Consider the following 16,676-nt stretch of genomic DNA (forward strand, 5'->3'; position numbering starts at 1 on the left):
AACATGCGGTAGGTAAATAGCTTATTCTTACACTATTCACACATGTATTGCGTAAGCCTCAGAATTTAGCTGTCATGACGTCACATCTTCTGAACTTGGCACTTTGTCCAGCAGTGGTATGAAAGATGGATCCAAAAAGGTATGTTGAAGCTTTTTGTGTGATGAAAGATTGCAGGTGCGTACGTGATCTTGAACTGTTGATATGAAAGACATGAGAGAATTTTTGCCAGCAATTACATTGTTAACCAGAAAAAATTGTGAGAAGTGTAAGACCTCCCCCTTTGGAATGCAGTGACGTAGCGTAAGGCGGAGAGAAGTTGTAACTCACATGTGAAGTATTTGAAATGAAAAGATTGTAGTCTGGACAGTGAGGGAAAAAAAACAAAAAAAACTTGTGCTTGCTGCTCTGTTGTAGTGTGTCATTTGTTATTTAGTTGTGTAAAATGGTTGAGGATTAATAGTTGTTCTGTTACCCGTTTGCTCTGGGATTATAGTTGGGAGGTGCTGACTGTCTGTAGGTGAGAGAAAAGTTGGATATTTATGAGTAATATCCTGTAGTACCACAAGGGCTTCAATTGTTAAGTCCTGATAATGGAGAATCCAGTGAAACAGGGAAAACTTTGAATGTAGTTTTGAATAATCATTGATACACTTTTAGCACACACTGCCATCTTGTAATACTGTGTGTAAGGGTCCTTCTGTATGAACCAAAAGCTATATCCGGCAGTGAGGGGTTTGTAGATGTTTGAAATGAATGTGACCAACTCCTGTTTGATTCAATGGAAATTCATGAATGTCGATTGTGTTTAAGAATTTGCTCCTGCAATTGTTGATTGGCAGCATTTTGTCTGTTCTTGATGTTCAATAAAGTGAGGGATCAGAGTAAAGGGGATCCTACTGCTAGAATGTCTGGAGGAACAACTTTTGATATCGTATTGGTAAGACAGTCTAGGAGATAGACTGGTCTGAGATATCTGTCGGCAAACGTGACCAGTTTGCCTGGAGGTGGGGGATTTACCGGAGATCACCCTACTGCTCTCCGACCATGGGGTCAGGAGGAAGTGAAACAAAAATGCCTTGGGGCACGGGTCCCGGCCATCATTATAGTAGAATGAGCAAAAGGAACTGGGGCTTTAATTGTAAAGTATGTGAAGGCAAAATAGCACACTGTAGAAAAGTTGTTTAAAGGGAATGTGTTGCCAGAAAAACATGTTTTTTTTAAAAAAAATTAAACATTTAGTGTGTGGGTGATTAAACATTGTTCACATTTTTTTTATTTTTTTCACGAGTCAGGAAATATTATAAATTAATTCTAATTTATAATACTACCCATTTTTGGTCACTAGATGGAGCTATTCCCAAAATTGCAGCATTGCAACAATGGGTTAAAAGCCCTCGCTCTAGTGAGCTCTCAGCATCCCCCCCTCCTTTATCCTGGCTAGTGCCGGGATAAACGAGGGGTTTGAACGGTGTAACCTCCTACACTGTGTGTCGCCATTTTTTGAGCTAACACACAGTGTAGTAGGTTTACATACAGTAGTAAACACACACAAACACGAACATACATTGAAATCTCTTACCTGCTCCTGCCGCCGCGGCTCCCTCCGGCCCGTCCGCTCCGTTTGCTGCCGCTGGTCCAAGTGCACAAATCCGGAAGCCGCGACCGGAAGTAGTAATATTACTGTCCGGCCGCGACTTCCGGTCCACAGGAAAATGGCGCCGGACGGCGCCAATTTCGAATTGGACTGTGTGGGAGCGGCGCATGCGCAGTTCCCACACAGACGCCGTACACGGAAGTCAATGGGACGGGAGCCGTTCGCAGTCCCTATGGGACTGTGGCTGCCGTATTCCATGTCTGTATGTGTCGTTAATCGACACAGACAGAAATGGAAAAAAAATGGCAGCCCCCATAGGGAAGAAAAAGTGTAAAAATAAGAAAAAGTAAAACACAAACACACAAATGAATATAAACGTTTTTAATAAAGCACTAACATCTTTAACATATAAAAAAATAATTTGTGATGACACTGTTCCTTTAAGAGGCTGGCAGCCGTAAGATGGATGTTTGCATGTGATAAATAGAATGGTTTGTGGAAAGTTGAGAAAGTTAAAAGGACAAAGTAAGTGATTACAGGTGGCTACAAGTAAGTTGATGTGAGAAAGAACAATTTGAATACAGGTGTAAATTCTCATAGGAAGAGTGAAGAAAACAGAGCAGCCAGGTACATTGCAGTGACTAATGTGGGTCAGAACGTGGGGGAGTGTAATGTGAACGGGTGCAATGTGACATCTGTGCGATGTGTGTAATGTAATATGTGTGAAGTTTGAAACTAGTGGCCACAATAAAGCAGATCTATATTGTATGTTCTTATTTTTAACAGCAGTAAAGGAATGTGTAAAGGAATGTTTCTTATCTTTGCGCATGCGCTGTTGTCCGTAACTACACCAAGGGAGAAAAATATTACAGCCAGCTGGATTTGTCTGCAAAAAGATAAAAGTTAGGCTGCATATTTATGTGTTATGATGTGATAAGATTTAATGTTGAAATGATTTGATGTTAATTCAAATGAATTAAAATACAGATATTGTGAGACACGGGGTCTTGAAAATGTATGTACCCCCACTGTTCCCTATTTTTATATATAGTTTATTGGTTTGCAGTAATTAATATTACCTGATATATTATTTTCTGTTTTATTGAATAACTAATTACAATTGTTTTGTTTTGTTTTTGTTTTCACACATGAGGCACGTGCTACAGTGCTGCCTAAATGTTATTTTTGAAAAATGGAGATGTTTTACAGGTAAATGGTCATTTTAAAGATAAAATTTATTTTTGTCAGGAGAAAGTCATTTTTGTTCCAGGCTGTTGTGTATTACAGGGGGCCAAACTAGTGACCCCCAGATAGAGTGCCCGACTTTATTATGTTGAGATATGTAGTTTTGAACCCTGCTACATTACTTTCGCTGAGTCCAAATAGGAGGGAATGGTGAAGGGACTGATCAGGTAGTTTTGTTTTGTGTTTTATTTTGTTTTGAATTAATGAATTTGGTTCTAGGAGGTCTACAAAATGTGTATGAGACCCCAATGAGTAATCCATATTAAATGTGTATGACAGTAACCTACATTTTGAGGTATTTCTGTATAGATGGTTCCAGATCCTTCCAGAACTGTAAATATGGCACTAGGTATGCTGTGCTGTAGTCTCGACCCAATATGAGGTATTGTGTAAGAGACCATCCCCCTCCAGCAAATTTACACAGGAGGCGAGGTGACGTCACTCACAGATGAGTCTTTACAGATTTACATGGGGGAAAAGGCAAAACAAAAAAAAACATTGTCTGAACATTGTTCATTTTATGCCAGATTTCAGTAACATAATTTGTTTGTTTTTGTATTAATCAGGTATTACAGGACCTGGTGGGTGGGATTTACAAGTGTCCTGGATCATCAGATGAATGTGGAAAAATAAAACTCCATCCTTTTGAAATGTTCTATCTATATGTAACATGGGTTTCCAATGTAAATTTGTAATGTAGAGATATTTGATCATATACAGTATGTACAAGACAGGATACGAGGCACAAGGTAAATCATCCAGAAACCACTCTCACCTTCTTGCTCATCTCAAGGAGTAGAGCTGGAGGTGCTCGCTGAGACTTGTAACCTGGCAAAAGGTAAGACGGCCGACATTTACATTGACTCTAGGTACGCTTTTGGCATCGCCCACAATTATGGGCCCATTGGTAGTAGGAACTTTATTGGATCATCGGGTAAGCCAATTGAGAGAGCAAGAGATTACAGACCTGACAACAAGAGTATGTGCAGCCAGGTATCAGTAAATTGGCTTGTCCCTTGATACAATAATGCCACCACTAGGTTTGTAGCAGCCTGCATGATGTGTGCGCGGCATGACATAGGTAAAACGGAAAAGGTACCTGTGAAATGTGCACCCCAGCCAGATTACCCGTTACAGCGACTGCAGAACATACAACTAACCGAGGTAGAAGTGTATGAAAAGGTGCTCATATGTGTAGACCTGTTCTCAGGGTGGTCTGAAGCCCGGCCAGTACCTTCCCCACTGCAAAAGTTGTGTGTAGTGACAAGGGAATCATTTTTATCGCAAGTATTGAACTGGTGTTTGTACAATAAGATATCAGCAGTTCTCCAGATGTTATCCCAAAGTTAGTTTGTTTAATAACTGTATTCAAGAAGCGTTGTGGGAATATTAAATACTGAGGTTACGTTTTATGTAAAGTTCTAGACCAGCCTTAGCATTGGACTATTGGAGGCATGCGTCAGATAAAAGGTACAGAAGCGGAATATTCCCATTTGAAAACATTCTTATTTTTAATATTTTTTTTTGTTGTTGTTGTGAAAGGAAAACTTTAGCGCAGAAAATTCTGTGCAGTATATATATATATAAGAAAAATGAGTTTGCATGTATCACTTTTAGTTACTGCTCAATGTGAACGTTTAATGTAAAGATGTTATTTGTTAATGTTTTTCTTCAATTGAATTATCTGATTAAGATCAATTAATGATTATACAATGAAAAAGATTGTTCTCCACAGGAAGTCTCCAACTGGGAGCGGAAGGCGTGAGAACAAGATTCTAACAGGAAGGTAAACCGGTAGCACCCAAGGCACTCTTGATGGCACTTGCATTGATGGTGTGACCTCTCATATGCCCCAAGATTGCAAGGATCGATGTGGTAAGATCTAATTGGTATGCCCCAGGCTTTACAGCTGTTGCTGCTAAATTCTGTTAGAGCTGTTTGATTTGCCTACAGAACAGTCCTGGCAGACCGGTGCCAACCTTATCATACCCGCCTCCCACGAAGAGAACAGACCTTGAGAGGCCTTCCCAGGCAATAAAAGTCAGAGTAAGAAAAATTGTTTAGCGACATTTGTCAGATAAACATGTGGAATCTGTGTATATTTTTGTGAGTTGGAGCTGTTCCAGGCAATCAGCTCAGATCAAGGTACAAATCCTGCTGAAAAGTGTAACACCAAGTGCAAATACAATGTACCCAGTAACTACACATCTTCTAGGTGTCCCGTCCATTGTAACAGAGAAGTTTTTCGTATATAAAAGTGTGTTTGATTTAGTTTAACACCTTCCCGCTCCTGGACGTACTATTAGGTCATGGTAGCTGTATCGTTCGCGCTTCATGACCTAATAGTACGTCACGGGAGTAACGGCCATTTCGGCCGTCCTCCCGACACATACAGGAGCTGTGACAGCTGCTATCTTGTACAGCAGCTGCCGCAGCTCCTACAGCGGGGACCGATCGCTGTGTCCCCGCTGATTAACCCCTTAATAGCCGTGTTTAATAGGGATCGCGCCTTTTTAGGGGTTAAGCTACAATCGCCGGCCTGCTACACAATAGCGGCCGGCGATGGTGACTATGGCAACCGGACACCAAACATTGGCGTCCGGCTATGCCATCGACGGAAGCCTAGTGGGTCCTGACAAAGTCAGGACCCACTATGCTTGCTGTCAGTGAGTAGCTGACAGCTTTAATACACTGCACTACGCATGTAGTGCAGTGTATTAGAATAGCGATCAGGGCCTCCTGCCCTCAAGTCCCCTAGTGGGACAAAGTAATAAAGTCAAAAAAACATGTGTAAAAATAAGAAAATAAAAGTTTTAAAAGTAATAAAACTAAAAATCCCCCTTTTTCCCTTATCAGTCCTTTATTATTAATAAAAACAGATAAATAATCTATACATAATTGGTATGGACGCGTCCGTAACGGCCTGAACTACAAAATTATTTCATTATTTATCCCGCGCGGTGAACGCCGTAAAAGAAAATAATAATAAACCGTACCACAATCACAATTGTTTGGTCACTTCACCTCCCAAAAAATGGAATAAAAAGAGATTAAAAAGTCGCATGTACCTAAAAATGGTAATAATTGAAACTACAGTTCGTTACGCAAAAAATGAGTCCTCGCACGGATTTCTTGATGGAAAAATAAAAAAGTTCTGACTCTTAGAATAAGGTAAAAAAAAGTGAATGATTTTGTACAAAACATATTTTATTGTACAAACCCTACTAGACATAAAAAAAACTATAAACATGGTATTGCCGTAATCGTATAGCCCCGCAGAATAAAGTGAATATGTCATTTTTAGCGCACGGTGAACACTGTAAAAAAAATAGAATAAAAAACCAATAGTAGAATTGCTGTTTTTTAGTCACCACGCCACCTAAAAATAGAATAAAAACTGATCAAAAAGCTGCATGCACCCCAAGAAAACTACAATGAATTCCTCAAGGGGTCTAGTTTCCAAAATGGGGTCACTTTTGGGGGGTTTCCACTGTTTTGGCACCACAAGACCTCTTCAAACCGCACATGGTGCCTAATAAAAAAGAGGCCTCAAAATCCACAAGGTGCTCCTTTGCTTCGGAGGCCGGTGCTTCAGTCCATTACCACACTAGGGCCACATGTGGGATATTTCTCAAAACTGCAGAATCTGGGCAATAAGTATTGCGTTTCTCTGGTAAAACCTTTTGTGTTATAGAAAAAAATGGTATAAAAAGGATTTTCTGACAAAAATAAATATGTCAATTTCACCTCTACATTGCTCTAGATTCCTGTAAAACACCTAAAGAGTTCATAAACTTTCTAAATGCTGTTGTGAATACTTTGAGGGGTCTGGTTTCTAAAATGGGGTGTTCCATAGGGGTGTCTAATATATAGGCCCCTCAAAGCAAATTCAGAACTGAACTGAAACCTAAAAATAAATAAAAATGAGGCAATACTTTGCTTCTCCTAATGAGCATTGCCTACTCCAAGATGACCCCAGTTTTGACCGTTTGTATAAATGGAGACCCCTATTACACCGTTTCAGTACCCTGTTTTCCCAAGCATACACCACCGAGACGTGTATTTCTATTGATGAGTCCTTGGTACATTTTAAAGGGAGGCTTCAATTTCACCAGTACCTGCCGGGTAAGAGGGCAAGGTATGGCGTGAAGATGTATAAGCTGTGTGAGAGTGCATCAGGGTATACCTATAAATTTAGGATATATGAAGGTAAGGACACCAGTGCTCAGCCCCCAGAATGCCCCCCCCCCCTTACTGGGCGTTAATGCAAAAATTGTGTGGGATATGGTGCACCCACTGCTGGACCAGGGTTACCACCTCTACCTGGATAATTTTTATACCAGCGTCCCACTCTTCAACTGCCTCGCTTCCAGAAGTCCTGCAGCATACGGCACTGCTAGAAGAAATCTGAGAGGCCTCCCTAAGACTCTGCTTGGGCAAACACTCAGAAGGGGTGAGAGCAGGGCACAATCTAGCAGCAACATATTGTGTGTCAAGTACAAGACAAGAGAGATGCCACACCAGTACCCATGTACCTGTACCAGTACAGAGACCCCCAAACCAAACTGCATCCTGGACTACAATAGGTACATGGGAGGGGTGGACTTGTCAGATCAAGTCCTGAAGCCCTACAGCGCCATGCGGTGTGGTATAAGAAGCTGGCCATGCACATCATTATCAAGAACCTAATCTTTAGGGACCAAGAAGGGGGCATCCAGTACTTCTGGAAGCGAGGCCACACGCATCATACCAGGGCAGCACTATCCAGAAGAAGTTCCCCAAACTGGCAAGAAGGGAAAAAGTCAAAAGAGGTGCAAAGTCTGCTATAAGAGGGGGATAAGGGACGACACAATATATCAATGTGACATGTGTCCCGAAAAACCAGGGCTCTGTATGAAAGTGTTTTAAAATTGACCATACATCCCTTAGATTTTTAATCTACCCATATGCACTCCGCACAGCTTATCCCCCTCATCTTTCCCTTTTGAGCCCTGCTGTGTGCCCAGGCAGCTGATAACAGCCACATGTAGGGTATTGCCGTACCCAGGAGAACCCACATTACAGTTTATGGGGTGTATATCTCTGGTGGCGCATGCTGGGCACAATATATTGGACACTGAAATGGCATAGATATATAGAAAATTGCAAATCTCACACTGCACCATCTGCAGCGCATTATCTTTTACACAGTACATGTGGGGTCAAAATGCTAACTACACCTCTAGATGAATGTCTTAAGGGGTGTAGTTTTAAAATGGGGTCACTTCTCGGGGGTTTCAACTGTACTGGTACCTCAGGGGCTTCTGCATACATGACTTAGCACCAGAAAAGCTCCAGTAGGCCAAATGGTGGTCCTTTCCTTCTGAGCCCTCCCAGGGGCCCAAACGGCAGTTTATCATGACAAATGAGGTATTACCGCACTTAGGATAAATTGGGCAAAAAAATGGGGTATTTTATTCCCTGTGAAAATAAGAAATTTTGTTTAAAAATGACATCTTATTGGAAAAAATGTCATTTTTTTAATTTCACAGCCCAATCCAAATACGTGCTGTGAAAAAACTGTGCGGTCAAAATGGTAACAACAACCGGTGTAGTTTCCAAAATTGGGTCACTTCTGGTGTTTTTCTATTGCTTTGATACCTCTGGGGCTCTGCAAATGCAACATGGCACCCGAAAACCAATCCAGCAAAATCTGGACTACAACAAACACATAGCGCTCCTTTCCTTCTGAGCCCTCCCATGGGCCCAAACGGGAGTTTATCACCACAAATGGGGAATTGCCGCACTCAGGACAAATTGGGCAACAAAATGGGGTATTTTATTTCTTGTGAAAATAAGAAATTTTATCAAAAATGACATCTTAGTGGAAAAAAATTCATTTTTTAAATTTCACAGCCCAATTCAAATACATGCTGTGAAAAAACTGTGTGGTCACAACAACCATACATGAATTCCTTGAGGGGTGTAGTTTCCAAAATGGGGTCACTTTTGGGGCATTCCTACTGTTTTGGCACCTCAACACCTCTTCAAACCTGGCATGCTGCCTAAAATATATTCTAATAAAAAAAGAGGCCCCAAAATGCTCTAGGTGCTTCTTTGCTTCTGGGACTTGTGTTTTAGTCCACAAGCACACTAGAGCCACATGTGGGACATTTATAAAAACTGCAGAATCTGGACAATACATATTTAGTAGTGTTTCTCTTGTAAAACCTTCTGTGTTACAGAAAAAAAATGGAATAAAATTGAAATTCAGCAAGAAAAATTACATTTGCAAATTTCACCTCCACTTTGCTTTAATTCCTGTGAAATTCCTAAAGGGTTGAAAAAAACTTTCTAAATGCTGTTTTGAATATTTTGAGGGACCTAGTTTTTAAAATGGGGTGTTTTATGGGGGTTTCTAATACATAGGCCCCTCAAAGCCACTTCAGAATGTAACAGGTACCTTAAAAAAAGGCTTTTGAAATTTTCTTAAAAATATGAGAAATTGCTGTTTATGTTCTAAGTCTTGTAACGTCCAAGAAAAATATAAAAATGTTCAAAAATGCCAATCTAAAGTAGACATATGGGAAATGTGAACTAGTAACTCTTTTGGGGGGGTATAAACATCTGTTTTACAAGCAGATGCATTTAAATTCAGAAAAATGCTATTTTTTCCAAATTTTCTCTACATTTTCCAATTTTTCACAAATATACACTGAATATATTAAACTAATTTTACCACTAACATAAAGCCCAATGTGTCACGAGAAAACAATGTCAGAATAGCTTGGATAGGTTTAAGCATTCCGACGTTATTACCACATAAAGTGAAATATGTCAGATTTTAAAAATGGGCTGCGTCCTTAAGGGGTTAATGTACAATGCTAAATCCCTTCAACTACTAAAATATAAAGCAAACGCACACAGGGACAAAGGAAATAAAATAATGTTGAATCTCATTAAAACACAACGAGAAAAAACATTTATTTCCTCCATAAAGGGAACATTGGGTATAAAACTTACTGAAACTGATCAAATAGCTCAAGAATTTCGGAATTACTATTCGGAGTTATACGATATTAAAAAAGACTCTTCTCAGATTAATAATATATCGCATGTTGAAGCCATACAAAAATACTTATGTTCCGTTGAAGTCCCTTCCTTGACGGAAGAGGAACAATCCTCTTTGGTGGTCCTGTTCACTTTATCTGAACTAGATAAAATTTTGATGTTGATACCAAATGGAAAAAGCCCTGGTCCTGATGGGCTCCCCATTATTTATTATAAAAAATTCAAGAAAACCCTTTTACCATATTTTCTCTCCTTATGCAATGCCATTTTGAATGGTTCACATTTCCCTAACCAAGCATTAGAGGCTAACATCACAATACTTCCTAAGGAGGGTAAGGATCTGGAAAGGTGTAGCAGCTACAGGCCCATTTCCCTATTAAATTCAGATTTGAAATGGTGGGCTAAAATGTTATCTACACGCATTAATTATTTTCTCTCCAAGTTGGTTGGAGTGGAGCAAGTGGGATTTGTCCCAGGGAGGGAAAGTTTAATACTACAAGAACCATACATGCCACATATTATGCTAGACAAAACAAAATACCCTTGATACTACTTGGTACAGATGCAAAAAAAGCTTTTGATCGCATTGATTGGATATTCTTAAAAGCAGCCCTTACTAAATTTGGATTCCCACAACAATTCATAGATGCGATTTTTTTTTTTTCATTATATGCGACTCCCACAGCAAGAATTCAAGTGAATGGCACCTTTTCAGATCCTTTCCCCATCCCGAATGGTACGCGTCATGGATGCCCTTTATCTCCCACTTTGTTTATACTTGCAATGGAAACACTATTGCTAAAGATAAGACAAATTCCCACATTATCAAAGGCCTTACAGTGGGAGATTTTGAACATAAAACTGCCGCGTATGCGGATGATCTGTTGGTATATATAACTAACCCCTTGGTTGCTCTCCCACGACTTCTACATATTTTTTAGGACTTTGGTTGGGTCTCTAATTTTAAGATCAATTATGAAAAGTCAGAAGCTTTGAATATAACTCTCCCTCAAAATATGTTTCTTATCATTAGTTCACAGTCACCTTTTAAGTGGCCGATGTCTGAATTGCAATATTTGGGTTTGAGAATTACATCCGAACCTGAAATGCTTTTTGATCGGAATTATAACCCATTGTACTATAAAATTAAGGATTTCTTGTTAAAGCTTAAAATCCCGTATATGTCATGGATAGGCCGCAAGAATCTTCATACCACATTTGTTCTCCCTCAGGTCTTATATATGTTACAGACATTACCCATTGATATACCCACATATTATTTTTCGCGGTTTAGACGCTCATTAATGGACTGCTTGTGGAATAAAAAACTTCCTAGAATAGCTTATTCGCAACTCATACGAAAAAAAAGGTGCTGGAGGGTTGTAGTTACCTGATTTTCACACTTACTATAAAGCAATACAATTGGGGAGGTGGACGCAATTGGCTAATGTTAATATTTCTCTTCCCCATGTTGATATAGAATGTTATTTACTAGGGAAAAATCTTGCTTCTTATTTATGGGTTGGGGCACGACCACCTTCCAGATTCTTAGTGGTGAGTGATATGACCAGGGGATTGATCAAAGTCTGCCAAACTTCATCGGCATTACACGTACATACTAATACTTTTTCGTTATTGACACCACTTTCCGTACTTCCTTGTCTTGTAAATAAGAACTGTATTCAAGTACCTGAAACTTGGTCCCACCTTCATTCACTGAAGCTAGATTTTTTTATTCAGCAGGTTCGCCTCCTTTGCATTCATTGCATAGAGAATTGAATATTATAAAACCCACCAGCCTGCAAGTTTTAGATTTTTCTTCTACATGCCAGAAATTTATGAAATCCACTGATATACAAAAATCTGACCCAACTTGGTTAGAGAACTATACTTTATTAGCCTTGTTCCCTAAGAAATCTCTTTCCAGGATATATAAAGAGCTGATAACAACCCCGATTAACTCTACCCCGGGTTTTATCACAGCTTGGGAAAATGAGTTAGGCTGTGCCTTTTCTGAAGAGGAGAAGTCTTGCATTCTTCGACATTCACATGGATTTTCCAGGTGTGTCAGATTACAGGAGAATTCTTATAAGGTACTCACACGGTGGTATAGGACACCTGATTATTTATATAGGATTCAAGTTTCTCCCTCAAATATGTGCTGGAGGTGTGAGAAGGAAGTAGGCAGTATTTCCCATATCTGGTGGTCATGTACGAAGGTGCAGTTCTTCTGGAGGGAGGTTGAAGCTTTGATTTCAGAGGTTTGTTCTATTTCAATTTCCCTCACGAGGGAATTGGTTTTACTTTGGTTGCCTCTTAGGACTTTTCCCCTTCATCCACAAATCTTCCTACTTTTATAATATCAGCAGCTAAACTACTGATTACTACCAAATGGAAAGAGTCGTCCCCCCCCTCAATTGAACAACTTGTGTCCAAAATTCACCAGATGTGTCGGTTGGAAGAACTTGTGGGTTGGGAAAATAAAAATAGAAGTTCCTTTCTTAGGGTCTGGCAACCATGGTTAGATTACAGGGATAAAACTTAGGATCATCGGCTGATATAGGAAGCCTGGATAGAATAAGTTCAGGATGTTGAGACAGAAAGGGATTTATTTTTCACGCAATAATATTATTTGTGACTCAGATAACTTTGCCTGAGCTATGATCACAGTTGTTCATTTGTTCATGTGAATGTTCTTTAAATATGTAGTTGAGCCAGATTGAAATATTGCTGTTCCACATAGGTGATGATGTCATGGTATGTGACTTTTCATGTTGTGATGAGATGTCAATGTTCTCTAGACTACAGTGTTAATAAATCATGCATAAATGATGCCTCTTTATTATGAATGTATATGTTGGCGATTATCTTCTCAACTGCTTAAATAAAAAGAGTTTATACAAAAAAAACATTTTTGAAATTGGGCTTATATAATATACTAGTTTTCTGGAAGACTACATTTTGGGTTTTCATTAACTGTTAGCCATTATCTTCAACATTAAAAGATAAAAATAAAAAAAAGCTGGAAATAGATGACTCTGTGTGTAATAAATCTGTATAATATGAGTTTCACTTTTTAATGATATTCTAATTCATTGAGAAGGACCTGTATGGCCTTCTTGAAAAAGATTTGGTATAAATGTAGAAAACACTCTAAATTAGATAGATAGATAGATAGATAGATAGATAGATAGATAGATAGATAGATAGATAGATAGATAGATAGATAGATAGATAGATAGATAGATAGATAGATAGATACTTTATTTATCCACCTCCACTAGTTCCTTACATCCTTTTTATTCACTCCACATCTTCCTGATAGTATGCCATCCGCAATGTCTCGGCCTTGGTTCAATGTCGGCCTGAATCGCTTTGGAGGCTTAGTGGACCCTTGCACAAGGAAGCTTTTGCTGTATACTGAACTTATGTTCTAAAATTCACTTCCCTCCACTGCAGTCTATGGAAACCAACAGATAGCCTATTATTTTTATATCATCACTAGGCACAACAATGGTCCCTCGACTCACCCCCTTTAGACGTATATGCTTGCAAGAACGCTGCGCTACTGGCCTTATCTCCACTATATACAGTTTATTGAATGGTTTTTGAATGCTCTCTCTCAAACGAGCACACCTATATGGGAGAATTGGTTGAGTAGGACATGGTCAAGGCCCTATTTTGGGACTTATTCGATCATATTACCCTGGGTCCACAAATTTACCTATTGAATATATCCCCTAAAAACTTAAGCAAATCCAGTGTCAGGCTTCTTCTCTACATCTTAACTGCTGCCAAATGTCTTATCGTGTTGTCTTGGAAACGTACTGCTCCCCTTTCGAGAACAGATTTATAAACGCAAATCAAAGACTTCTGCTCTATGGAATATTTGACAGCTCACATATGCAATACCACAGATAAATTCCTGGAAACCTGGATCCTCTGGGACTCCTTCTGTACCAAGACTAACCTGATGCTTGTAGCTGTATGTTACTCTTTATATATTTTGCTATGCAACTGCCGTGCATGAGGTTTTTTTTCTCCTTTTTCATCCCCTCCTTTCCCCCTTCCACTATCTGAAAACTGATTTGTGGATATCTTTTTGTCATAATTTGCTATTAGCATATATGTATATTCAATTAGCATTTTCTGTGCTTCCATTTTCCCTTCTGTATCCCCTAAAATATTTTCATAATGAATAAATATATCATTAATAAAAAAAGAAAAACAATTGCAGAATTGCTGTTCTTCCCCCACCCCCCAAAACAAGTTAGTCAAAAAGTTGTATGTACCACAAAATGGTGCCAATGAAACTACAACTTATCCCACAAAAAACAAGCTCTCATAATACAGGTACAATAACAGGGAAAAAAAGGAAAAGTTATGTTTCTCGGAATAAAAAGTGCTTTTATTGGTGAATAGTAGTAAAACATAAAAAAAACTATATATAATTGGTAACAGTGTGTCTAGTCTGTATATTTTGAGTATTTTTATTCCCTTTCCAAAATCTCTGTAAATCTAAATTTTCTCTCTAGAAGGGTTCATGTGCATGGCAGAGGCTGTGCGGCAGTGCATGAAGGTTGTACAGCTCCCTAGTTCGGTGCCGTATGTACAGAGATATTCTCCTCCAGAAGCAATACTTCTAGGGTACATTACCTCCGTACATACGGAACAGGATTGCGCAAATAACAGTTTCTATTCTGTTGGTTTCGTAAGGAATGAGGCAGAAAAAAAACCCTGTATGGAATTGGAGGCGTACGGAGGTACAGTAAGAGCTAATATACTAGTATGAGGGCCATATCATGACTCCATACATCTCGGAGGTTGTACCAAGCCATAATGTGACAGTGTGCATGAGTGCTAACTGTGTGCAGGCTCTTGTGTGGAGCTGAAGAAGGGTGTTATGCGCACTGACCAATCAAATATCTGCGACCACTGCACCTCCTCCCCTCTCACAGCATGAGTCTCAGAGGCTGAGAGCAGAGCATCAGCCCCCCTCTTCCCTCTCCCCTGTCTCTTCACTTGCTTTTTTAATGAAGATATTTTAATGACTAGGTTTCTGAACATGTAGGGTATATTCACAAGCAGCAGATGTGTTGCCGATAATTCAATCCATATATTTGAATGGGGTCATTTCTGCAGCATGTGCATGGATTTCTGCAAGCCCCTTTTGGATGAATGGGACAGTTGGAGCAATGTCTTCAACACATCTGTTGTGTGCGAATAAATCCTTGTGAGCCTGCAGGCAGGGAAAAGGGCACTACATGCTACTGAAAAGTCCTAACCAGGGTACCATCTGCATGGAACTTGTCTGTTCTCTCCATAGCTGCATGGGTCTCCTCCAGACACCCACAATGCAAAGGCATGCTGTAAAAAAAATGTTTATACTCTGTATATGTGTGAAATACAAGGGGAAATTAGAATATAAGATCCACCATCACAGGAAGTGAATTAATAAATGAGTAATACTATACATGAATTGGATCCAAATATGATCACATTAATGTAAAAGTTGTTTAACTCACATGTGCAAATTCTCTGCTTCTTCAATGGTTTCTGGGAGGGCATGTCCTCTGGTTTCAGGAAGTAACAACACAAGTATCCCGGAGATAATTCCTATAATAGCTAAAAAATAAAAGAATTTACAAAAAGATTAAAGATTTAAAGGCGTTTTCCGGAAGCAAAAAATTACTTTTAGTTAAACAATGGAAAACATATAACTTTGTAATGGACTTACGTTTGATTAGCTGAATGTGGCGTCGTATCCCCTCTTCCGTCACGTGACCGCTTGGCAATGTAAAATGTGCACTTCCTGTGCATAACCGTCCATTCGCGCCTAACTTCCGGTTTCCGGCTTTCACAATGTACGGTTACGTCATAAATGACGTAACTGTACAACGTGTTTCCCCATCTGCTTAGAGCATGCGTGGTTGACACACTACCACGCATGCTCTGTTAAATGATATGGCTGTGTCTTCAGCAGCCCTGTATGTTACATTGCGCATGCGCAAATTTTAACTATGTAGTGTCGGTGTGTAGTGTGACGGCCGTGTCTGCCGTCGCTCTCTCCTTCTCCTCCTTACGGTGCGAAGCACATGGGAAGAGGAGGAGGAGGGTGTTCTTTTGCTCACTGTAGGCAACGCTGTGGCCCGGGATTGGGGATTCCGCTCCAGGAGAAGTCACTGACTTCACTGTCTATATATGGACACAATGACGTCAGGAACTTATGAAGCGGAATCCCCAGCGATGTGGCCGGGGATTCCGCTCCAGGAGAGGTCACTGACTTCACTGTCTATATATGGACACAGTGATGTCAGGGACTTCTGAAGTGGAATCACCGGCGAATTGGCTGGGGATTCCGCTCCAGGAGAAGTACCTCACTTCACTGTTCATATATGGACAGTGAAGTGAGGGATTTCTCTGAGAGCCATCCACTACAGGAAAGTAGGGGGTAGCACTACCTACAAGGGGGGCTGTGTGGCATTGCCTACAGGGGGCTGTGTGGCATTACTTACAGGGGGGCTGTGTGGCATTACCTACAGGGGGCTGTGTGGCACTACCTACAGGTGGGTTGTGTGGCACTACCTACAAGGGGGGCTGTGTGGCATTGCTTACAGGGGGCTGTGTGGCACTCACTACAGGGGGGTTGTGTGGCACTACCTACAAGGGGGGCTGTGTGGCATTGCTTACAGGGGGCTGTGTGGCATTACCTACAGGGGGGCTGTGTGGCATTACCTACAGGGGGGCTGTCTGGCATTACCTGCAGGGGGCTGTGTGGCATTACTT

At 40.2% G+C, this 16,676-nt stretch overlaps 1 protein-coding gene across 1 annotated transcript in view; it reads right to left on the bottom strand.

Moving 5' to 3' along the window:
- SLC22A2 (solute carrier family 22 member 2) overlaps positions 1-16,676 on the bottom strand; it is a 118,120-nt gene that overhangs the window by 16,353 nt on the left and 85,091 nt on the right. Inside the window, exon 10 of the mRNA XM_075864461.1 lies at positions 15,416-15,515. Within this exon, the coding sequence (XP_075720576.1) occupies positions 15,416-15,515 (100 nt within the window). The remainder of the gene's footprint in view (positions 1-15,415; positions 15,516-16,676) is intronic.

Source organism: Rhinoderma darwinii, chromosome 4 (genome assembly GCF_050947455.1).
Source record: "Rhinoderma darwinii isolate aRhiDar2 chromosome 4, aRhiDar2.hap1, whole genome shotgun sequence".
NCBI lineage: Eukaryota > Metazoa > Chordata > Amphibia > Anura > Rhinodermatidae > Rhinoderma > Rhinoderma darwinii.